The 27,285-nt window shown below is 36.5% G+C and overlaps 1 protein-coding gene across 2 annotated transcripts in view; it reads right to left on the reverse strand.

The window, feature by feature from the left end:
* LOC106882103 (limb region 1 protein homolog) overlaps positions 1-27,285 on the reverse strand; it is a 59,393-nt gene that overhangs the window by 7,529 nt on the left and 24,579 nt on the right. Inside the window, exons 2-7 of one of the 2 annotated variants that reach the window (XM_014932660.3) lie at positions 21,909-22,002; positions 15,659-15,689; positions 13,528-13,667; positions 12,656-12,759; positions 11,500-11,626; positions 7,263-7,280 (exon numbers count right to left, since the gene is read on the reverse strand). In XM_014932660.3, the coding sequence (XP_014788146.1) occupies positions 7,263-7,280; positions 11,500-11,626; positions 12,656-12,759; positions 13,528-13,667; positions 15,659-15,689; positions 21,909-22,002 (514 nt within the window). The remainder of the gene's footprint in view (positions 1-7,262; positions 7,281-11,499; positions 11,627-12,655; positions 12,760-13,527; positions 13,668-15,658; positions 15,690-21,908; positions 22,003-27,285) is intronic. The other variant, XM_014932661.3, reaches the window with a different exon arrangement.

The following is a 27,285-nucleotide window of genomic DNA, read 5'->3' on the forward strand; positions in this document are numbered from 1 at the left end:
CATTATCTTATATAAGGATACATTTGGTTGTCTGCTCATTCAAATGCATGTGCATTCATAGTGAGTACACACATCCTTTACCTTAATGACAATACAGTTTTGACTGCAATTATAGGCTGTGTCAGACGTCAGAATTAAAGGTTGTGTAGGAGTGAAGGTAACAGAATAAGAAAGTGTTTGAAATTATAAACAGAGAAAGAAACCAAGATTACAAATTGTGGTTTTGGTCGGGATTAAAAACTGGGACAAAGGATAAAAAAAAACTGGGCTTATAGGCTGAGGCAGAGGCCAGGCTTATAGGCTGTTGTGGAAGCTAATCTTTTAAGGCTATTGTCGAAGCCAGGCTTATAGGCTGTTGTAAAAGCCAAGCTTACGGGCTGAAGCAGAGGTCTGGATTATGAGCTGAAACAAAGATCAGAATCATTAACTATAGTGGATGTCAGGGTTATAGGGACAGAGGTCAGCATCATAAACTGGAATAGAGAGTGAGCTTAATGACTGAGACAGAAGTCAAGATGAAAGACTGGAGCAGATTAAAATCAGGATTAATGACTATGAAAAATACAATTATACAAAACATTTTAAATTTGCTTAATACACATTTGCTTTTTGTTGACCAAAGACAAATATTAAATACGCCCTTATTTGCACAAAGTAAAATACCAAACCTTGATGGGGTCACCACCCTTAAATACACACAATCTGGTACCACCATATATTCATCATCACCATCAACCTCAGGACATTACTGCCTTGAGTGGACCACCACAACCAGCATTCCTCCCTGAATGGGATACCAGTCCTTTGCAAGGTTACTTATTTATAGTTACTTGGATTGGAGCAGCCTGAAATGAAGTGTTTTATTTTTTTATATCAATCATTAGGCTGCAACCATTCTGGGACACTGCCTTGAAAAACTTTTAGTAAAACAAAAACTGCTTTTTATTCTTATTTTATTTTCATTTTTAGCCTGGTACTTATTCTATTGGTGTCTTTTGCCATATTGCTAAGTTACAGGGATGTAAACACACCAACACCGGTTGTCAAGTGGCAGGAGTAGAAGTGACAAACACAGACATTGGATGGTAGGAAGGGCATCCAGCTGTAAAAACCGTGCCGAGACAGACACAGAAGTATGGTGCAGGGTTCTGCCTGGTCAGCTCCTGTCACATCATCTAACCTATGCCAGCATAGAAGCAAGACATTAAATTATTATATATATATATATGTAATGGTGGGCTTCTTTCAGTTTCCGTCTATCAAATCCACTCACAAGGATTTGGTCAGCCCCCGAGTCTATAGTAGAAGACACTTGCCCAGTGGGACTGAACCCAGAACCATATGGTTGGGAAGTAAGCTTCTTACCACACATGCACCACAGGGAACTGGAACTAGGATCTTGTGAACCTGAGTGCAACACTCTAACCACTAGGCCACATACCCTTCACCTTCATACATGAGCACCCTAAAAACATCCAACCCACTGCTCCCTGCCCTATATTTCCATGGGTTCCACTGCTATATAAAAATTTTTTTAAATAAAATAAAATACAGATTTAGTGCTGAGAGACTATAGTTTTGTATACAATTAATTGACGATATTCATGATGACCTTTGACTGAGGTCAAATTGATAACAACTAGGGTGGGAATGGAATCGGGAATGAAGGTGGTAGATCTCTGAATCAGATAATCATTTCTAACTTTAACACAGAGACAAATTTTTTGGGTGCCATTCTTGGACAACAGGCTTAATCTATCGCCTGGTTTAACTCTGTTGGTGCTAACCTGCCCAAGATTACCCATGGTTCCAGGAGACAAATTTCCTGTTTTAAAGTGATCTAAATTAAGACCCTCCATCAAAATTCCAAAACAATTCAGGTTCCAAACATCAGCTTAATAACCTTTTCTACTGTAGGAACAAAGCCTGAAATTTGGGGTTAGGGGACTAGTCGATTACATCGACCCCAGTACTCAAAAGAATAAAAGGCAAAGTCAACCTTGGTGGAATATGAACCCAAATTGTGAAGACTGATGAAATACTGCTAAGCATTTTGCCCGGCATGCTAACGATTCTGCCAACTCGCCACCTTAATAATAATAATAATAATAATAATCCCTTCTTCTAAAGGCACAAGGCCTGAAATTTCGGGGAGGGAACTAGTCAATTACATCAACCCCAGTGTTTCACTGGTACTTAATTTATCAACCATGAAAGGTGAAGTCAACCTCGGCCAAATTTGAACTGAAAACGTGAAGACAGACAAAATAGCAGTATTTTCACCTGGCATGCTAATGATACTGCCAGCTCACTGACTTCACCAGCTTTAATAATGGCAGTTATTTTACTAAAGTCTTGTAGCAAGTCATAATAAACCTTTATCGGCAGTAATATGATGTAATGGTCATGTTGCCTGAATAGGTATAATTCTTAGTTTCCCATTGGTTGAAATTACTGTCCATATTTGAATTCTAAACTTTCGTCAAAGAGAAATCTTTCACAAAATACGGTTCTTAGAGTTCAGGTATGAGCAGTTATCAAAACCCTGATTTTTGGGAGATTAATCAGTGATCGTTGGTTGTCACTCGACTCCACGACACTCACACTCAGTGATCGTTGGTTGTCACTCATTTCCACAACGCTCGCTCTTTTGAGATATTGGTTATTTTTATGCCATGTCTATTACTTAAATCAACTCTAGTAGCTTAGTATGGAAGAATTAGTAATATAAATTTTATGTTGTAACTCTCTACAACAATTTCCTTTGACTTCTAAATGTACTGTAAATATTAAATGTATGTAAATAAAGTAATTTAGTAAATACTTTCTCTTTCTTCGTTTTCTTCAACCTGTTGATGAGATTTATTTCTGTAACTATGAAACTGTTATTATAGCGGTGAAAAAGAGCGAGCTTATTTATCTTCAACATACATGTACGTTTCAGCATCCAGGTGTATATAATTCATCACGGCATCTATGCAGCCTGAGTTAAGATTTATGTATAGTGATAATACTTATAAGTTATAAGTGACGGGTTTATCACTATAGATTTCTACTCAATAAACATCTATATTTATTATCTTTTCCAAGTCAAAAACATTTTAAACCAGATAATCCAACATAATGTTATAAATTGGTGACAAACTGACGTGGACTTAGAAAAGTTTACTCAAGAGAATAATCACCATATAAATAAGATAATCTCAGCCCATTATAAAAGTGGTAAAACCACCGCTTTATAGTCTTCATTATTTTCAAAATTAATTGCAACGAAGGTAACGTATTTCAATAGAAGTATGGTAACGCTACCAAGTGGTTGATGGGTGCTTTTTGCAGAGTCTATTCTGGTGCAATCCTTCAGGATAGGTCTCCTAGGTCTCCACTCTGAAAATAACTTCCTATCTTCCTTCCAACCACTAAACAGTGTGTGTTTAGGAAGGCCATCAGGCCAAAGGAATTATGCCAAAGCAGATACTGGGGCTCAGTGCAGTATTCTGGCTTCACATCCTGTTGAACCATATCCAATCCACAGCAGCATGGAAGAGGAGCACTTAACAGTGATGACGATTACATACATATATCAGACTGGAGCCTGATACAGCTCTCTGGCTTACCAGTCCTGGTCAAATCCATGCCAGCATAGAAAACGGATATTAAATGATGACGAAGACATATATATGTATATATGTGGTACAGCCTGGGTGTGGAACCCAAGTTTCAAATCTCAATACATTATTCAATTACATTTCATAATACCTCTTATATATACACCACGAATGTAGGTTTATGTAAATTTGGTGCTTATTCAGTCTCACATGACATGTAACAGTTTCAACTTTAAGGGTATTCCAATTTCCACCAAAACTAAATTTGCCTCTTTACATATTCACTTCACTTAGCCAACCACAAAAAATTTTTTAAATTAAATTTCTGAATTTTACACATTTGTTTCATCCTCACCTACACCCTTCACTAACACAACCCCTTTTTTTAAAACCCCTTAGCATTCAGATTACTCTGTCAAATATAATACTTATTTATTCACATTCTTTTGAATTAATCATGTAGCTAAGAAATTTCAATAATGGGATTGTTTATTATAAGAATGACATTGTAGGATAGGTGTGAGAAGCTCGATGTGACCAGTTTGGATATAAAACAGGTAGAATATTTAGGCTAAATACAGCCAGATTAAATGCTAAAGGGTTAAACCCTTTCTTTACTTGAAAATATTTCAGATAAAGGATTATCAACTCCCAATAAGACTGAATTATTATACATATGTAATTATTTTTCTTAAAGCATTTTGCTAGCTGTATAGCAAATTTTTGTAGGGAAGGGATAGAGTATCCTGAATCCATTTTAGTCTGTTTTCCATCCGTCTGGAGTCACATACTCTTGTGAGATTTGAAATTGCAATGTAACAAGATATGACATTGTTTTTGCTCATACATTATACTATTACGACCACCCCTCCTGAAATTACTACAATCACTGCCTTCACTCCCAAGCAGAACCTCCCAAGCATGCATCGGCCAAAGGCACCATGACCCATCTTCTCCCATTGACAATCACTGCCAATACTAATACTACAATAGCTCACCACCTTAATAATAATAATAATAATAATAATAATCCTTTCTACTATAGGCACAAGGACTGAAATTTGTGGGGAGGGGTAAGTCAATCACATCAACCCCAGTATTTGACTGGTACTTAGTTTATCAACCCCGAAAGGATGAAAGGCAAAGCTGACGCCAGCGGAATTTGAACTCAGAACATACTGACGAAATGCCGCTAAGCATTTTGCCCAACATCCTGATTCTGCCAGCTCACCACTTCATTAATAATCCTTTCTACTGAAGGTAAAAGGCTTGAAATTTGGGAAGGGACTAGTTAATTACAGCGACCCCCCCAGTGTTTCACTGGCGCTTAATTGACCCCAAAAGGATGAAAGGCAAAGTCAACCATGGCAGAATTTGAACTCAGGACATAAAGACAAGAGAAATGCCGCTAAGCATTTTGGCTGGTGTGCTAATGATTCTGCCTTAATAATAATGATAAATGCAAATGAAAAAAAAAAGAGAAAAACTGCCATTCCAAACAAAAAAGAAAAGAATAAACATTTTAGTAGTTACTTTCAAGAGGTTTGGAATATAAATAGCACTGAAATACTAGAACAATCTAGAAAGAAAGCAAAATAAATTTTTAAATAACAAAAACTAACCACAACAAACTCAAGAAAAAAATGGTTAATGTTCTAGAAACAAGTGGTTTATATAGAAATTGTTGACATTATGTAAAACAATGCCCATACATTCAAGTACACACACACACACACACACTCACACGCATACACTATACAGGGCAAAAACTAGGAGGTGTTTGTAAACTGGCACTATATGAGTTCCATACATACTTAATGAACACACACACACACACATGCATGTATATATATATATATATATATATATATATATATATATACACACACACATACAAACACACACACACACACACACACATGAAGGGAAAGCACAGACAATTGTAACAATGTGTGTGTGTATACACATACACATTCATACATAGACATACATACATGCACACATGTATATATGAAATTATTTCTTTCAAACACTTTGTTTATACATATAGCTACATATATATGCACATCTATACACATATACCTGTAATTACACAAACACACACCCATGTACATGTAAATACATATACATATAGATAATATGCATTTATGAATACACATATGTATATGCATATATATGTAATCAGGTATAGGTGTATATATATATATATATATACACACACACACACACAGAGACACACACACATATGTATACAGAGTATGAGGAATACTTGAGGATACTTAACAGTGTATTACTCTCTTCAAACTAATTTAAAGCTTTTGATTTCTTTCAGATACTCCATAACAAATAAAATATGAACACAAGAAATGAAAAGACATGCAGTTATTGTTGCCAGGTCTACATAACATAATAATTTAGAAATTGCAAACTTCTTAAATGTTGCAAGATTTTTTTGTACAAAGATTGGCTAGAATTGGAAACCTCTGGCAGGAATGTTTCAGCTGTATAAAAGAGAAAAATATATTCTAAACGTTCAAACACTATAAGGACACAGCAATTCATCAAATGAGTTTAAAGCCTTTTTGATGGTAAACCCAGAAAATCAATGAGAGCCATCATCAAAGAACTTCAGGTGTCTGAGTGAACCATCAGAACTGTGAGGACACCTGATAAGATGTGCTGAGTGGAGGCCAATTCATGTCAGCAAAGTCACTAGAAAACTGATTTGATCTATGCCAAGTAGTTATTTAACAAGGCTTTAAAAACCCTCACAAACATGGCATGCTTTGGTTCTTCTCTGATGAGAAAAACTTCAACCAAGATAGACCATAAGTCTGACAGATGGTTATGTGCAGATCTGTCCAATGTCCCCAGAGTTATACACATTAAGTTTCCAGCAACTGTGATGGTTTTAGGAAAGGTGAGTAATGAACATCATGTCATGCCAACTCACATCTTTCTACAAAGTCTTAGAATCAATGCTGTTGGATACATTGAGATGCTGCAAACAGTTGTTAATGGATGAAGTGAAAGGCCATGTGTTTCAACATGACTCAGCACCTTTTCACAAAGCCTAAGTAATCCAAGAATGGATGTCAGATAATCCTTACAATTATGTAATAACAAACTTGTGGGCTCCAAACTTGCCAGATTTAAACCTCATGGACAACAACTACTGCTACTACACACACACAAACATATACATAATTACAAACTTAAGAATATATATAACACACAGTGCAAAACTTGGTCTCCTCTCCCTTTTGTTTTCCACATTTTACTTCAATGGAAACAAATGAGAGAAGAAAGGGTTGGTGGGAGAAGGGGGAATAGAATGAACAACAAACAAGAAAGATAAAAGAAAAAAGTAATAAAATAAAATAAGAATTATTATAAAAAAAAGAAAAATTAAAAACAAAAAAATAACAGAAAAATTATATAAAACAAAGGGTAAAATAGCAGAGGAATTGAGGTGCAAAAAAAGCCAAACATATTTTGAAAGGTTCTAGTTGAAGATCTTGTACCTAAAATGCAAGGAGTTAAAACTAGTATCTCCTGACAGAGACAGGGGGCACTGGAATAAAATATACACACTGATAAACTGGCAAGCCACTGCAAATAGCATTATGTCCAGAATATAATAGAAACAGTACTTACAACTTGGTTTCCTTAATTCTGAGGGGATAGAGAAAACGATAGAGAGACAGACAGATGGAGAGATAGATAGAGACAGACAGAGAGAAAGTGATACAAAGACAAAGAGTAAGAGACAGAGAGCAAGAGACTGACAGATATGGAGAGAAAGACAGACAGACACAGAGAAAGACAGACAGACAGACACAGAGAAAGACAGACAGACAGACACAGAGAAAGACAGACAGACAGACACAGAGAAAGACAGACAGACAGACACAGAGAAAGACAGACAGACACAGAGAAAGACAGACAAAGAGAAAGACAGACAGACAGTGAGAAAGAGACAGACAGAAAGAAAGTGTTACCAATAGATGAGAAAGTGAAATAGACAATTAAGAGAGAGAGAGAGAGAGCTGAAGAGGCTGAGTAATAAAAGAAATGAAAAATTAAAACTCAAATCAAAATATTCACATATGGAATATGTGAATATGCCAATATTTTCCACACATGTAAATATTTATAAATATGCCAACATCTGCAGCTACATGTTCACATATATATATATATAACCATACAAGCATACACACACACAACCACACATATATTACACACATATATTACATACATACACTACATACATGCATACATTACATACATGCATTACACACATACATAACACATACACACACTGATACTATCATTTTCTTATACACTGAAATTTATAAAACATAAATGGGGCATTTTAAAACAAGGTGAAAAAAAAAATAGAATTTACAGTATTTTCATTTTTTTTTTCTGTCATCAAAACCAAATATTATCTCAGGTAGCAATAAAATTTTTTAAAAATAGAAAAAAAAAACATTTACAGTAATCCCTCAACTATCACAGGTGTTACATTCCAAAAACCCCTGCGATAGGTGAAAATCGGCGAAGTAGAAACAGCACTGTACCGTATGTGTTTTTTTTATTTTTATAATTTGTATATATTTATTTTATTATAAATGCAAAACAACACCACGGAGGAATCGATGTAAGCTTAAATAATAAACCACAATAGGTGAACTGCAATATGCTGATTAGATGTAAACAAAACCCATGTGCTTTTCACTTGACATTTCCTCACATCAAATCGAAAGATAGCCACATCATCCTTCTAGGTAGCTTACTCCTAGTTTAAATGGTTCATGTAATATATCATAGTTATTTAAGTACAATATTATTTTGACTATAATGGGACCCAAAATTTTTGCACCTTAGAAGAAAAAAAATCCTTTTTACATCCATGCAAAATGCTAGACTCCCACTCAGATTTCATCCTGATATTTTGTATTATATCTCTCACATTATACACAAGGAAATAAAGCATCCACTTTGTTGAAAGCATTAGGGAACAAATGTTCAGTCTGAGGATAACTTCCTCATTCCTTCCACCAATCTCAGAAACCCTGAAAAGGGTCACAGGTGCTGGTTTCCCTACTCGTCATTAGAAAGTAAAAAAAAAAAAAAAAGAAAAGAAAACAATGGCTCCTACAAGGTTTGAACTTTTCACCATGTAGTCAATTAGCCCAACGTGCTGGACCACTCTGCCACTTTCTCTCACCAACGAAATTTTAAATTATCAATGATGAGCAAAACATACCACACACACACACAAACATCTGCAAATATATTTGCACACACATGCGTGCACTCACACAAACATCTACACAGTCATTAGTTATGTTACATAAAAGACAGTTGATACAGGATGCCAACTGACAGAAGTAATTTAGAGCAGCTGGAGGAAGGAGAAACATTAACAGCACTAGAGAAAGACAGAGAGAGTGAGAGAGAGAGAGAAAGAAATCAAAAGAGAGAGAGAGAGGACATAGAAAGTAGAACAAAAAAAGACAGAGAGAATGAGTGAGTGAGCGAGCGAGCGAGTGGGAGACAGAGCATCAACGCAATAGTTCCAGACTGCTGCATTTTAACAAAGAACAAGTGATGTGAAAACCAAGCTCCACCTGCACACGTCACCTGTGCACATTACCTGTGCAACTGGATGGAGTTAACAATGAAAGATATTTAACCAATGAAATAATTGAAAAGAACATAACAGGATAATCAAGATACAAAGTATTCGATGTCAGAACATTATATATATATATATATATATATATATATATATATATATATAAACCAATACCAGCATAGGAAGCTGAGATAATGATGGTTACAAAAACACACTTTATACATGTATATACATGTATTTATACACACTCATACAGGCGCATACATATATAGGCTTATATATGTATTCATCCACAAATACATGTACACACACACATACATACATACATGTGTGTTTGTGTTCATACGCACACAGTTATTGGGTCCAGTACACAGCTCTTGATGAAAGCACTGCAGTTTTTCCAGTTTGTTAGCCCCAATATTTATCAATGCTTCTGTTTATATAAATAAACTTGCACATAAAATTCCAACCAGGATAACATATTCCTACCACTTTCCTATTCAGCATGTGTGTGCGCCTGCATACGTACATTATAGGCATTACATTACACACACACACACACATTTACTGAGAATACATGCAGGATTCTAACTACATCAAAAGTGAAACAAAAGGATCTTAATTTTTTTTTTTTTTGCTGTCAAGCCCACATGTTTGCTCTCACACACACACACACACACACACACACTTTCTGGTTTATTAACTCCAAATTATTTTAGACCCTGGCTAAATATATAAATACTTTTATAGAATCAATTGTTTCAACATATATCTGCAATTACCATTGGCTTTTCACTGTTTCTCTGCCGTGGAGCTTACAGCAGCTCAGTCCAGTAATGTTTTATGTATATACACATATGCATACACACACATATGTACATCATCATCATTGTCGTTTAACGTCCGCTTTCCATGCTAGCATGGGTTGGACGATTTGGCTGAGGACTGGTGAAACCAGATGGCTACACCAGGCTCCAATCTGATTTGGCAGAGTTTCTGCAGCTGGATGCCCTTCCTAACGCCAACCACTCAGAGAGTGTAGTGGGTGCTTTTTACGTGCTATACATACATACATACATACACACACACTCCTAAATATATTGTGTGTATGTCTGTGTGTATTTCTGCTTTTATGCATAACTATGAAGACAAACTTTAAAAGATGCACTCAATACATAAAGACAGTGTATGGTGTTTATTATCACAATTCATAGTAAATTGGATGTTTCACCAGTCATTGGCCAATATATTGATCATGGCAGCACACTGTGACCACGAGCAAAGCAATTCATTTCACATTGATTCAGGCCACTCAGCAACAAACGACCACCAGTGACCCATTCACAAGGTGTCAGATATTCAGTTGTTTCAAGGCTCCAAACAGACCAAGAAAAGCTTAAAGGGCCTCAGGGTTCACACTTGTAAACATAAGGAAACAGGAAATGTGTCACGGCCGACAGGAAGCGGTGCAGCTTCCTGGTCTAACCAACAGTAGTATTATTCTCTTCAGGGGACTGTCACATTAAGTTGAGAGCATACAACTACATCATATCACTACTGCATAAATCTCAGAGATTTAGAAATATATTATTTCTAAATTTGAAATCAGTGAATGTATTTCACTAGAATTATTATATGTTTACAAGAGCTTGACAGGCACCTAGCAGGTCATGCTACTCCAGACTGATGACGAGCAAAGACTCAGAAACCTGTCTTTGGATGCTGGCTTAGCTTGGTGGAGGTGCTTGTCTCCTCCTTGTAAACATAAGGACACAGGAAATGTGTCAAGGCCGACAGGAAGCGGTGCAGCTTCCTAGGTCTAACCAACAGTAGTATTATTCCCGTTAGGGGACTGTCACATTAAGTTGACAGCATACAACTACTTCAGACTAATTTTTATTCTAAAATGTGCATATGTGCATGTATGTGGATGCGGATGCACACATGCATGTATGTATGTGCATGCATGTGTACGTGTGTATGTAGAAATATGTATATGCCTGACACCATAAGCTTATATGCATTCACTCAACCGGATAGAAACAGCAGCAAAATCTTCCCCCACCATCTCACTCAAGAGGGACATTGGTCAATGGAGTTCTTGATATACAAAAAAAATAATGGGGGATGGTCGTTGCTGGAACACTTTTGATCATAAGTCTCTTCAATCACTGACCTACACAAATTACAATCAAAATTTTAAAGGAAAACATAAATCATGATAACACCACCATCACTATTACTCACCAAACAGGGTCTGTCGACTGCTCTTATCTCCATCTATGAGAGCAGAGGCCACCCAGGCTATACCAAACACCAGGATTCCTAAAATGATCAGCACTACTGCAGTCTCGTAGACTCGGCCCATGATTCCCTGAAACATGAAATGGTTATTGCTGCGGTTACTGAGATATATGTTTGACAGTTGATTTCAGTATAAGAGTAGTTAACCCTTTAGCGTTCAGATTACTTTGTCAAATGTAATGCTTAGTTATTCACATTGCTTTGAATTAATCATGCATTATCTCGCAGCCTTGAACTTTTTTTTGAATAACGTTGTAGGGTAGGTGTGAGAGACCAGATCTGGTCAGTTTAAACATAAAACAGGTAGAATATGGCCAGTTTAAAATGCTAAAGGATTAAGGGTGTTGTTATTAAAGGAGTCGTTGAAAGCTGTTTGGGTTTCTCCTGTGGTTGGTTGATGATAACAGATAGAAAGTTTTCACTATGCATTCTCTACATGTCATGATATATATATGTATGCATGTGTATGGAGGTAGCAGGGAATATCAAGTGTAGTGTTGGCAAATTTTGGGAAGCATGGAAGTTTTAAAGGATGCAATGTCTCAGCAGCTAACAACTGGTGCAGGTAGTTTGTCCCATGCTTCAGTAAGTCTGAGTGTGAAAAAATGTTTCTAAAAGTCATGGGAGCTGTGCTGTTTTCTGACTGTAGGAATGCCCACATGTATTAGACACATGGAGCTCAAAAAGGTGCTCAAGGTGGTTGTTGGCACGATGGTTCTGCGTACTGCAATGGGTATAGGAAGGGGTACATATATATGGATTTTTTAGCAGATGTAGGTGTGTAGAGATGTGCAAGTGTGAGAGTGTAGTGGTATGGGATAGTGTGGTTGTAAGAGGTAATGGTGCGAGTGGTATTTTGTATTGTGTGAGAGGAAGGCATGGAAATGAGAAGAGACAGGTGAAAGAGGAACGCCATTTATGATAAAACAATAAGGAAAAAACATAAGAGAAAAAGAGAGAGAAATACAGAGAGTCAGACAAATGAAAAAAAAAAAGAAACAAGCACTGAGTTATTAGAATAATGGTGAAAGGGGAAGCATGTAAAGGAAAATGTGGACATAAGGAAGAGAAAGTGAAAGAGAATGCAGAATGTACTGACCCTCCTTGAGCCAGAAAACCCTTCCGACTCTGTGAAGAAGTAGGAGAATGGCATCAACATGAAGAGCGCCAGGTTGGAGAGAAAGAAAATTAAGTTCCATAGTTCTGCAAAAAAACAAAGACAAGCAGTTAATTCACAAGGATATATCATGTATGGCTTTGTTAGCATGTAGAATTTAAGGAGCCATTGACCTGAAAATAACTCATAGTTGCTGGTGAGAGAGAGAGAGAGAGAGAGAGAGAGTGTGTGTGCAGTGCGAGTGTGTGTGTGTGATAAATAGTATCTGCTTATTTGTCTCATACAACAAACAAAAACCAGAGTCCAAAGAAACTAGTAATGGTTTGTGTTGGAATAAATAAGTTTTTGCAGTGTGGAGAGATGAGAATCAAGATATTTGGATAGATTTGTGATATGGGAGGGAGATCATTTTGTATATATAATGTCTCTTTTTTTTCTTGTTTTAGATAGTGGGATACAATTTAAAGGCAATTTGGCTGCTGTTTCTAGCAAGCTGGGTAGGCTCGGTCACTGAAGTTATTTGCTAGGTTGGCTAAAGGCACCAAAAGAGTCAGCTGCCAGTGTTAAATTGAGTATTAAATCTCTCACCCAAGAATAGGAATGACTTCTTTTGATGAACTTCCACACAGTATATGTCCACCAAATTCCACACACCAAGCCATTGGTCAACTTGAGGCTTTAACAAAAGACTATCATCTACTGTATCACAAAGGCCACCAAACCGAAAACCACCCATTTGTAGAATAAACTTCTTTACCACATAGTTATGCCACCACTACCACCACCACCACCACCATCTCTGCACACTCCCAAGGAGATTAAAACAGTGACAAATAACATGATAATGAGCTTACCGTGAATTAAAGAACTGTTGAGCCACTTCACGTAGTAACTGTCGGGATAGAGTAACAGGACTTCGTTACTGACTATAGAAATGGGTAGCAACAAGACAGCACCAAAGGATATGGCTAAGGTAAGGGTGCACAGCAAAAGTCTGGAAGAATAAAACAAAAGGCATCAAACAGAGAGATAGAGAGAAAGTGAAGAAGAAAGATGATGAGACAAGACAATGTAGCAGCAAGTAAAAGGATAGAATGAGAAGGACGGAAGATAATCAAGGTGTTAACACTTTAACATTTAAACCAGCCGTGTCCAGTCAAAGTATTCTACCGGTTTTATGATCAAACTGGCCAGATCTGGCCTCTCACACCAACACTATAATGTCAGTGTAAAAATTAACAGTTACCTCTTCAAAATCTCAAAGCTACAACATAATGCATGATTGATACAAAACAATGAGAATGAATAAATATTACTTTTGACTGTATAATGTGCATGCTAAAGGGCCAAATCATTAGTTTTTAGCCCTTCAATAAAAGAACAGCCCTGAAACTCTCACTTCCTCAATGCTGGTTTTTTTTTTATTTCTTTTTAATTTTTTGTTTTGTGCACCGTCTTTCCTTACAGCTTCAAATAAGTCAAACATCAAAAGATTGGGTGTCATTGCTTTCATTTATTTGTTTGCTTAATTTATTGAATGACTGATTGTTTGATTGGCTGTCACCCTGGAATTTCAGAAACTATTGGATCTAAGAAATCCTCAGTTTTTATCAAAACACTAAAAAAAAAAAACCCACTAACTTACAGGGACATAAACAAAACAACACCATTTGTCAAGCACTGGTACAGAAGAACATACACAAAAATGTACACCCATACACACATGATAAGTTTCTATTAGTTTCCATCTACTAAATCCACTCACAAGGCATTGGTAGGCCCAATAGCTATAATAGAAGACACTTGTCCAAGGTGCAGCACAGTGGGACTGAACCCAAAACTACATGGTTATAAGGCAACTTTCTTAACCACACAGCCATAAGCTGTTAGAGTAATTCTACAAAATAGAGACATGGTGGAAGTATCCTAGGTCGCTTAACTTGTTACCATTTCTATAAGATTCAGACATAGTAAAAGTACCAAAGCAGATCTCAGACAAATAGAAGGATGGAAAGATACCCCTAATCACATTAGATATTAAAAACATTTTCACATACTTTACTGTATGTATATGTGTGCATCTTTTTATAGTTTTTTCATTTTACTTGTTACATGTAGCCTAGTAGTTAGGCTGTCGCACTCACAACCACTAGATTGTGGGTTTGATTCCCAGACCAGGCATCACATTGTGTTCTTGAGCAAAACACTTCATTTCACATTGCTCCAGTCCCACTTTGATCAGAGGGGGATGGAGGGGGGGAATGTTGGCATGCTCGCTTAGCCAGCAGTGTGGTGTTATTCAATGCCTAAAACAATGCAAAGCACATTGTGACCAGCGATGTATAACAACATCTGATAGTCTAGTTTGGTCAGTCACATGATCATGTGATATACTAATTAAAAATGGATAAATCAAAACAAGCTAAAAAAAAATGTAAACAATTTCCTTCCATTTTCAAGATACACAAACTCAGATGTTGCTGTAACCATACCCCTTTCAACTGGCACCCCACATCTACCCAGGGAGATGTTGACCTACTATGTACAGTATGTTGTAGTAGGATATGGGGAAGACGCATTGTAATAAAGTTACTCTTCAATTTTAACTATGTTTGTGTATAGATGTCTACGGAAGTGGGTGTGTTCTTTTAGACACACAAATAAACCAATACACACAAACGGGGTCGCGTACGCGCGCACACACACACACACATACACAGATACATACCACCCAACACACAGACTCAAACATACATCCAGACTTATGCATACACAAAGACACATATACATTCAGACACACACACACACACACACACACACACAGACACACATTCAGACTAATACATACAGACACACACATTCAGACTAATGCATAGACACATATACACACACATTCATTCATTTACATGTACACACACACACTCAGTCACACACACATACATACACAATGTGACAAGAGAACAAAAGATAACCATGGCTACTTACGAGATCTTGTAAACATAAAGATCTTCATCACCTGTTGGATGAAATGAAAGGAATGCATAAAACAAACAGCACAAACAATACTTTATTCTAAAACATTTGACATCAGCAGTGTTTTCATATAACATAGTGCAGCTACACTATAATTAATATATATATACATATATATATAAAATTTATTTAATGGCTTTACACTTGTGTTAGGTCTAGACTACTTACTGTGTGTACCACATTAAGAAGTAAGGATATTTCAGTAATATACTTCAGTTGAATTCTCCTTACAGTTTATAAAACATTTTGACCTGCTCCCTTTCAAATTTGGCCTATCTTATTTGCACATTCTTCACATAACTGTGGAGAAAAACATCCCAAGTTATAGAAGAAAACCCAATGCACTGATATTTTATACTATTCAGTTGTTAAGAATTATGCTTAGTTTTAAGAGACTTGAAACTTGAAAAACCAAAGAAAAAAAATTCCTTTTCCTTAACCCTTTCGATACCAGCCTGGCTGAAACCACCTCTGGCTCTGTAGGACGAATGTCTTGTTTTTATAAGTTTTGAACTAAAATCTTCCTCCAAACCTTAGTCACTAGCTTAATGATGTGCAGATTTAATATAGACACAAACCGAATGCATTGAAAATGACAGGATCAAAATGATGGCAGATGTATGCAGGAGAGATGGTACAGAAATATAATGCATGCTCAATGAAAAATTTCTGTGAATTGATTGTAGAAGATACTGATGGAACAAATGCAAATAAGAACTAGCAGACTGAGGAAGCAGCAGAGAACATCTGGTTAATTATTAGGTATCACTGAGGAGATCAAGATTAACCCTTTCGTTACCAACCCAACTGAAACCAGCTCTGGCTCTGTAGTAGAAATGTCTTATTTTCATAAGCTTTGCATTAAAATCTTCCACCAAATTTTAGTCACAATTTGTGTTCCTAACACTAGCTTAATGATAACTAAGTTATTTTACTAAATTCTTTGTTATATTTAAAATTGATTGAAAGAAACACAGAGCATCTCAAAATGAATATGGCAATAAAAGGGTTAATATGCTAAAATTATGACAATATAGCTTGAGCCTTGCTACAAAAAATATTACGAGCACAGCAGAGAAAATCCCTAAGTTGTAAAGAAAAATCTTCATTGAATGATATTTTATTCAGTTCAGTTATTATTTTGAGAATAATATTTAGATTTATTTTTATTCATGTGCCCTTTTAAAGCCTAGCCAGGCTCAAGGGTCCGGTTTCTCGGTTTCTATGGTGTACATGTTCCCCACCCAGCTGGATGGGACATCAGTCCATTGCAGCTTTACACAAGAAACAGGAAAAAAGAGTGAGAGAAAGTTGGGGCGAAAGAGTACAATAAGGGTCGCCACCACCCCCTGCCGGAGCCTCGTGGAGCTTTAGGTGTTTTCGCTCAATAAACATACACAATGCCCGGTGTGGGAATCAAAACCGTGATCCTCCAACTGCGAGTCCACTGCCCTAACCACTAGGCCATTGCACCTCCACATGGTTCCAGGTTCAGTCCCACTGCATGTCACCCTGGGCAAGTGTTTTTTACTGCAGTCTTGGGGCAACCAAAGCCTTGTAAATAAATTTGGTAGATGGAAACCGAAAGAAGCCTGCCATGTGTGTGTGTGTGTGTGTTTGTCCCCCACCACTTGACAACCAGTGTTGGTGTGTTTACACTCCCTTAATGTAGCAGTTCAGCAAAAGAGTGATAGAATAGGTACCAAGCTTTAAAAAATATATATATTGGGGTTGATTCATTCGACTAAAATTCTATTCTATAAGGTGGTACCCCAGCATGGCCACAGTCTAATGAGTGAAACAAGTAAAAGATAAAAGATACTATAAAAATTATAGAAAATTCTAGAGACAAATCCCCCATGCAACAGTATTTTGTTTAAATGTGTTTTCAGACTATAAACCACATTGAAAGACGTGAAGCATGGAAAACAGTCATTTCTCTTATAAGCACGAATTATGAAGCTGTATTTCCTCGGAGCAGAAAATGTCATCTATAAACACAGAGAAATATGCACAAGTTACAGAGAATAAAATGCAATGCAATTTGTCTTTATTTTATTTGAAAAAGAAGGAAAGAATTTTCTTTTCACACTAAAACTATGACAACCTGAAACATGAGAAAAGAATTTCACTTACAGACTAAAATTATGACACCACAAATGTTGCCCATGAGCATAAATAACCGTTTGTTTTAACTTTCCAAATATCCTCTTATATGGAAATATAGCTGCGTTTCCAGCTGATTCTCATATTGATTTTATTTTGGATAAATAAGAGAGAGGGAAAGAGACAGACAGACAGACAGATCATCATCATTAGTTTAATGTCTGCTTTTCTATGCTTGTATGGGCTGGACAGATTTTACTAAGGTAGCTTCTTTTTTTTTTTACACACACATACATATGACAGGCTTCTTCCAGTTTCCATCTACCAAATCCACTCACAAGGCTTTGGTCAGCTCGAGGTAATAGTAAGACACTTGCCCAAGGTGCCATGCAGTGGGATGGAACCTGGAACTATGTGGTTGAGAAGCAAGCTTCTTACCACACAGCTACATTTTTTTACCTGTTTCAGTCATTTGACTGTGGTCATGCTGGAGCACCGCCTTTTAGTCGAGCAAATCGACCCCAGGACTTATTCTTTGTAAGCCTAGTACTTATTCTATCGGTCTCTTTTGCCGAACCGCTAAGTTACGGGGACATAAACACACCAGCATTGGTTGTCAAGTGATGTTGGGACAAATACAGACACACAAACATATACACACACATACATGTATATATATATATATATATATATATATATATATATATATATATATATATATATATATATATATATATATATATATATATATACATATATACGATGGGCTTCTTTCAGTTTCCATCTACCAAATCCACTCACAAGTCTTTGGTCGGCCCGAGGCTATAGTAGAAGACACTTGCCCAAGGTGCCATGCAGTGGGATGGAACCCGTAACTATGTGGTTGAGAAGCAAGCTTCTTACCACACAGCTACGTCTGCGCGTAAGTTTGTGTTTTTTTTAATAAAGACGCTTGAAATAAATTATGCAAAACATCCAAGTCATAAACCTTAGGTGCTCTCCAAACCCACACTGCTGATTTTTCTCTGCAAAATCAAAGTAACTGCAGCCATTGAGAGATATGAGCTCTGCAAGGTGGGGGTGACAGTTGCAGCAAATGTTGCTGGCCAGTCTCCACAGCAACCCGATTGCAATCATGTCCACAAGGCGGACATGACTGTTCTATGGGGTACAACCCATTTGTTCTCAGGGATACAAAACCCATTTATTCTCATCATTACTCCCTCCCACCATCTTCTGCAGCTTCTCCCCTCCCACCTTTCTTCTCTTATCATTTTTGTTCCCTTGGTGAGGTAGTTATGTCTCGATAATTTGATCCTTTATACTTTAAATGTGTTTTTTTCTTTCCTTTCTTTCTGTAAAACTATGTTTTTAATAAAATGTGATTCATAATATTTTTACTGAAATAATATATTCCAACACATGTTACATAATGCATCAAAATTTAACAATAAAGCTTGTATATAACATTTTTTTTTTTTACTTTATACAATCATATTACTGCAATTATATAAATGTACGTTTAGACAGAGTGAGGTAGCAATTACATAAAGCTAGACAGGAGTTACTTAGCAAGAGAGGTGTATGGTGGGAGACAGGTGGTGAAAGGAAGGGCCATTAGTGTAATGCACTTCAACAAATAGTTTCTGAGTTTGGAGTTTTGATTATATAGATATACATATAAAAATGTATATCATCATCATCATTTACCATCATTCTTTTCATGATAACTTGGTTGGATGGTTTGACAAGAACAGAGGAGCCAGAAGGCTCCAGCGGGTTCTTAATAAGATTTGTCACAATAAAATTTATGAACTGTAAATGGAGTGGATCCTAATATTTCAAGGAAGGCCCTTGCACAATATTTCTGTCAACTAAACTAAATCTTAATCAAAATTTCATTATGTACACTTTATTCTTAAGAGGTGTTTGGATGGTGGACATAAACATTCAGTTCAACATCAACACTGGCCTTGAGCAGAGCCCATATATTGCAAGCATTTAGGCTAAGTTTGCAATTTGTGTTGCTTCAGAAGCTATGTATAGAGCATTTTCTTTTTCTAAATAAACCATTGAAAACAAATATATATATAAGACATTATACACATTTATGAAAATATTATTTCAAGGACCGGGTATCAATAGCTTCTTATCTAAAACTTACCTAGAAGACAACTTCACGAGAGGGAACACTTGTCCAGAAGCCACTTGTATGAGATCATTCACCCAGAGGTCATCTACATGGGGGAGTGTCACTCACCCAGTATGAGCAGACACACATCTAGTGGCCACCAGTAAAGGATACACACACACACAGTCGCCACCAGTAAGGGAAAGATACATACACATACAAACAGGTACTTATAAGAGTTACACAGTTGTTTCCAGTAAGACAGAGTCACCCAGCTGCCAGCACAAAGGGGAACACAGTCATTCTCAGCATCCATCTTAAACACTAACCCAATAACCACCAGTAAAGACAGCACAGGCACTTAGACATTACCTACAAAGAGCCCATCGCCAATGGCATTGAAAAGTGGTACAAGTGCGTTTTCATAGAGACCAGCTTCAGAGAGGAAATACATTTCTTCTACTGCCAGGCACTGAGACGACCAAATAATTCATGGCATCATTAAAGAAAGGAAGTCCTTCAATTCTCATCAAGTGACTAACAAAGCCAGCCAGTAGTATATTCTCTGCCTTATACACAAGCTTCTAATCAGCACTTAGCTAACCTCAAACACTACTAAACAGCAAAACAGAAGGAGGGAGAGAAACTGTAATGGTTTATATATAATCTTAATTTCTCGGATATCAATCAAATTTGACCCTCTCCTGGTGTAGGTCACGAGAGGTTAATAGTAAGAAATTAGTAGAACAACAAGACTAACAATTTCCATACACTGCATAATGGTTTCAGCCACTAAAACTACATATGGAACCAAAAGTGGGGCTAGAAATGAACTAAAAGTGAACCAAGAGTGGAACTCACACATGGACAGAGTGCAGAAACAGGTGTGGAGCCCAGGTGTGTACCAAATGTAGCTACTGTGACACTAGCACAAGATAAAAATAGTCATAGTGAAACTATACAAAATGTTAAACACTTGGATCATTCCTTCTTCTACAGAAGCACGTTTCTCTCAAATTCACTCCCTCCAAACGAGTCCTCTCTCTATTCACCAGAAAGGAGCAACAAGACTAGTGAATAGCTATTGGACTAGCTGCTCAAAAGCCAAGAGTTCAAATTCACCACAAGCACTTCAATGTATTTCTGTGTAGAATCCTTTATTGCTCATGGCCCCCAGTTCATCTAGATGTCAAGGAAATAAACTAAATCATTTGCAATAGATCAGAATCCTACCCATGGAGGGGGGAAAAGATTTATCTCTCATCTGCTTATTATAAAACTGGGACTAAGCACTGGTCCTTAACAGTTTCTTGGAGGTTTTGTAAGTATATACATTACAATCACTAAACCTACAATAATTAAAACACAATTTAAGTTAGTATATCACAAACTAAAAAGGTTGAGAATGGGCCCTAAAGAGCTAGCTTGCTCTGTCACTCTTTTATTGCCATCTATGTTAAATTTCTGGAAAATTTCTTTTCCATGATCAATTCCTTCCACTTTACCATTGAATAACATGATGATGATGACGACGACAAAGACAATTATAATGATGAAGATGATGACAACTACGATAAGGATAACAATTACGATGATGATGGTGATGACAAAGACAATTATAATGATGAAGATCATGACAATTACGATAAGGATAACAATTACGATGATGATGATAACAATGATGATGATGATGACAATGGTGATGAGGAAGACAGTTATGGTGATGATGATGATAATTATGGTGGCAATGATGGCAATTATGACGATTGCAATTATGGTGATGATGATGGCAATTATCAACACTTGTTTTCACCGATTCCCTCTCAAATAGATAACCCCACTCTGACAAGCTAACTTCAGTCAATTACAATCTGCCACAACCATCAACTGGCCCCCTCATACTCTCACCAAAAATATGAGCCCCCACCTATTCATGAAAAGAAAGACAACAAAAAGAAGACTTACCGGTATAGCACTCATCAGTGTCAGGTTTTTTCCTGATCAGCTGGATCCCAACATAGGACAGTAGTATCAATAGAACTGACAGCAGCAGAAATATCTGGAATATAAAAAAAAAAGGATGGTTTTTATCCTTTAGTGTTCAGATGATTCTGTCAAATGTAATGCTTATTTATTCACATTGTTTTGAATTAACCATGCATTAGCTTCTGGCCACAAGATTTCGATGACATGATTGTTTATTTTTACACTGACATTGTAAGGTAGATGTGAGAGGCTAGATTTGGTCAGTACAGCATAATAGAATATTTTGGCTGGATATGACTGGTTCAAATGCTAAAAGGTTACGACACAGCAACTTTAGAAGCAAACCAGGAAGCCTCAACATCACTGGCTCTCAGCTGGGGTCCATATGAGCCATGGGGGTTCATTAAGATTTCTGGGGATCCATCATAGCAAAATAATAAATTGGAGATCCACAGGAGTACTTTAAGGACCCCTGAATAAATTTTTGATTCAGAAGTATATATTACAAGAAACAGCCAGGTTTCTTTAATGTTTTGCATAGTTTAACCTAGACAAGTTTATATATGAATAACAAAATAGGAATTTTGAAACACACACACACTGTCTAAAAGTCCATAAGTCAGAAGAAATATGCACTCATATGGCAGTTGCTATATTTCATTCCATAATTGCCATCACTGAAAAGCCCAAGGTCACATAATCAGACTGCAACCTATCACTGTTGTTGAACCCCTAGTACAAAACCAATTGGTAAGATTGGCCATGATGGATATATAATGCTGTACACTTTGATTAATGTGTGTGTGTGTATGTAATGTACACAGACACATACATGACATATATACATATCTATACACGCACACACATACTTTTTATGCATGAAACAACGATTAAAAACTACTCAATCCTGGAAGGAGAATAATCATTAAGCAAATGAAAGATAATGCTGAATAAATACAAGAATACTATTTAGCTATAGTTTCATCTTTCAAATCTTCATTAATAACATGTTTAATGCAAACAGCCACAAAAATGTACAGTCTCCATTGACAACATTTATCAAAGATTACCAAAGCTTACTACCACCACATAATAACGCATCAGCTCTCTTGCTGCCAATATAATTCCTGCTCTGCTATAGCTGGTGCTGTTATACAACTAGATTCAATGATAACAGCAAGATAACAGTCTTTGTACAGATTTTCCTATTACATAAGCACACACAAGGTTGAGAGATTAACTTCCACTCTACAGATGGAGGTGTTTGTGGTGTTTATGTTTTCCTCAATATCCTCCAGCAACGTCAAAAAGTGTTGTGAAACGGAGTTAGAAGGAAACTGGAACTGGGTCACATGACTTGATGGGAATTAAGTTAGCAGTTGTGAAATCCATGTCATTTTCTAGTTATTTTTTTCCTTTCTTCTTCCTTAACCATTTTGTTACTATATTTCAGTTACACTACACTGCCCTTGTTTCAGTTAATTTAAGAACAAGGAATTTAGAGAATAACTATCCGTTTATTTGTTTCAGCCATTAGATTGCTGGGGAACCGCTTGTGGTAAGTAGCTTGCTTACCAACTACATGGTCCCGGGTTCAGTCCCACTGCGTGGCACCTTCAGCAAGTGTCTTCTACTGTAGCCTAGGGCCGACCAAAGCCTTGTGAGTAGATTTGGTAGATGGAAACTGAAAGAAGCTCATCGTATATATATATATATATATATATATATGGAAATTAATAGTTATCGCCAGTGTCTGCGTTTGTCCCCCCAGCATTGCTTGAAAACCGATGCTGGTGTGTTTACATCCCCGTCACTTAGCGGTTTGGCAACAGAGGCCGATAGAATGAGTACTAGGCTTACAAAGAATAAGTCCTGGGGTCGATTTGCTCGACTAAAGGCGGTGCTCCAGCATGGCCGCAGTTAAATGACCAAAACAAATAAAAGAATACACAGAGCAGAAGACACTTAACCAAGATGTCACAAAATGGGACTGAACCCAGAATCACGTGGTAATAAGAAGCAAACTTCTACTACACTACAACACCTGCACCTAAAATAACTTTTATAAAATAAATTCATAAAATAATAAAGAATTTAGTAAAATAACTATTGCTATTTGTTTGGAACATAAATTAGCATAAAATTTTGATAGGTTTTAATTTATGTCAATTTAAAACAAGAACTTTGTATCATAAATGAAAGGAGAGGCAGTTTCAGATCAGACACTATTGAAAGGGTTAAGCAATCTCAATGGAAGTAGCTTTACCAATGAATTAAAAGGTATCTTCTTGGTTTGCCAAATGATCGATGTACTCTTCAGAGATATCTAGTAAATGGAAATAAGCAGATAGTACTGAAGTTTCTGAAGTAGCAAACTCAATTCCCTGACAACTTAGCTTCACTGAGATCTCTCTAAGATTACATCCTGAATTATAAACCTGACAATTTTATCTCGGTCTTAAAACTGTGCACTTTGAATCAATGCCAAACTAGGGAAAGAAGCAAATCACAGACATTCCACAAACATAAAACAGAATTTTAAACTAAATTATTAATCTAAAGTAAAATTTCTAAACATCTGAAAACGCTTGGAAGAATTTCAAACTAAAATCTCTCTCACATTAATGGAACTGGTGTATTTCCCAAAAACTACTACTGCTGCTGCTACTACTACTACAACTATTACATATACTACTACTACTATCACCACTATTACTATACTGCATCCTCAAATATGTTCCCCCATCAGATTTTGTTGCTGTTGTGGATATATTTCCCCGAAAAATCAAGCTTGCCGAACTAATTGGATACAAACGATTCCTTTCTGAGATTATAAGAGTGTTTGAATATAAGATTTAAATGAATAGGCATGGCAGTGTGGTTAAAAAACTCACTTTGCAATGATGTGCTTTCAGGTTCAATCCCACTGCATGGCACCTGGGGACAAGAATTTTCTACTGTAGCCCCAGACCAACCAGTGTTTTGTGAGTGAAGTTGGTAGATAGAAAAACTGTGTGGAAGCCCTGTGTGTGTGAGAGAGAGAGAGAGAGAGAGAGAGAGAGAGAGAAGAGAGAAAGAGAAAGAGAGAGAGAAAGAGAGAGAGAGAGAGAGAGAAAGAGAGAAAGAGAGAGAGAGAGATTGTGAGTGCGTGTCACCCCTACCCACCCTCATTACCACTTGACAAACCATGTTGGTTTGTTTACATCCCTGTAACTAGCAGTTTATCAACAGAGATTGATAGAATAAGACACAAATATACATATATATATATATAATATATATACACACATAGATGTATACACACATATATACACACATACACACACACACACATATATATATATATATATGCAACAAGCTTCTTTCAGTTTCTATCTACCAAATCTGCTCACAAGGTTTTGGTTGGCCAAAGGATATAGTAGAAGACACTTGCCCAAGGTGCCACACAGTGGGACTGGACCCGGAACCATGTGATTGGGAAGCAAGCTTCTTACCACACAGCCACTCCTGCAGTATATACACACACACACACACACACACAAATATATACAATATATAAAAACCCACAAGGAAAACACTTGGAGTGGCAGTCTTTCTTTTTGTTGTTCCAACAAGTGAAAAACAGGTAATCAAACTTGCTGGAATCAGTTAAGAACAAAAAATTCAGTGATGCCCACCTACATATTCCTGCTAGAAGAACAGGAATGCTAAACAACTGCAAAACATCCTGGTCCTTATAAATATCAAGAATTATATGAAACAATCTGTACAGGGGAAACAAACAACAAAATTGATGCCAAGTAATAAATCAACTTTCATGTACATTCCTTAGTAATATGCAACAATTTCTAATTAATTGTGGGTGTAAATTCCACATAACCAGTTTACTATAATTAATTTTAATAAGGTTACTACAGAGTTTGTATAATTATTTGGTAGAATTAGTATCCTAATCTCCCTTAAATCACACCACTGTCTTATAATCTAAATAAAGGACCAGCTAGTCATGGCTGGATTGCACTTGATCACGTGTTTACTTGAACATTGCTGAGCTAGGTCTAAATAACCACAACAATTAATTTCAACAAGCAAAGAACCTTTAAATCAGTGGTTCTCAACCAGGGTTCATATGGCCCCTTGGGGGGGGGGGGGGTCCATATAAGATATTTTGGTGAAATTTATCTGCAATAAGTTGGTTATACTTCTACAATACACAAAATATTTCAACAACCTTTTAATACAATTCTTAACATTTTAATTTTTTTTTTAAATGTGATTTATCAGTAGTGATGAAGCCATGGGTAAGGATAATATTATAAAAGCACACATGAAGAAAGGAGAGGAGAGTAAATAGTTAAATCAGATTAGCAGAAGTCTTAGAATACGGAACAATATGCCTTGTGGCAGTTATTATTTTTATTTTTTTTTGTAGTTCCCAACATATTAAATGGTTGCTCAAGGGTCTGTTCTTATCACTGGTTGCTTGCTGTTTTGTTGGGAGTAACTTCTAGTAAAAATTTTTTTATTAAACTGAAGAAAATTTACCATCTTTGGTATCTTTATCTTTTACTTATTTCAGCCATTGAACTGTGACCATGCTGGAGTACCTCCTTGAAAGGTTTTTGGTTGAATAAACTGATCACACTGTTTTTTTTAAAGTCAGGTCCTTATTCTATTGGTCTCTTTTGCCAAACCACCTAAGTTATGGAGATGTGAACAACTACTACTACCTCCACAACAACTACCAACACCACTACCATCATCACCACTACCATCATCACCACCACCACAAAACTAATGTAACACAACTGCTCTATATAGTTTAGTGTTAACCAAGGGCATATTTACCAAAGATGATAAATTCAATTTCCCTTTTTTCTTTTTATTATTATTAGAAGTTATTCCCAACAAGGCAGCAAACAACCAATGATAGAACAGCCCTCAAGCAACCATTAAGTATGTTGGGAATTACAAAAGAAATGGAAAGGGAAAATTTTATTTTAACTTAATGAGAAGTTGCCCCCAAGAATCATACAAAAAAAAAAAAAATGCAAAATTTGAAAACATTAAGATCATATTTATCTAAGAAAAACGAGAAGGAAGAGACTGAGTGCCACAAGACAAGAAGCTCATGGAGAGAAAATAGAGAAGAAACACTTCTTGAAGGAGGGAGCAACAAGGTATTGGGTTATCCCATAAATAATGCAGTTTTTCAATTGCATGAACTAAAAGTCAGAGGGGGATGGGATAAACTACCTGCATCAATTTGCTAGAAAAATAGTAATTTTACCTTGTCCTTATTCTTAGTGCAAATTTTAAAGAGTGCAGTTCGATTTTAACAGTTATTTTTACAAAG

Source organism: Octopus bimaculoides, chromosome 16 (assembly GCF_046866305.1).
Source record: "Octopus bimaculoides isolate indiv1 chromosome 16, ASM4686630v1, whole genome shotgun sequence".
Classification (NCBI taxonomy): domain Eukaryota; kingdom Metazoa; phylum Mollusca; class Cephalopoda; order Octopoda; family Octopodidae; genus Octopus; species Octopus bimaculoides.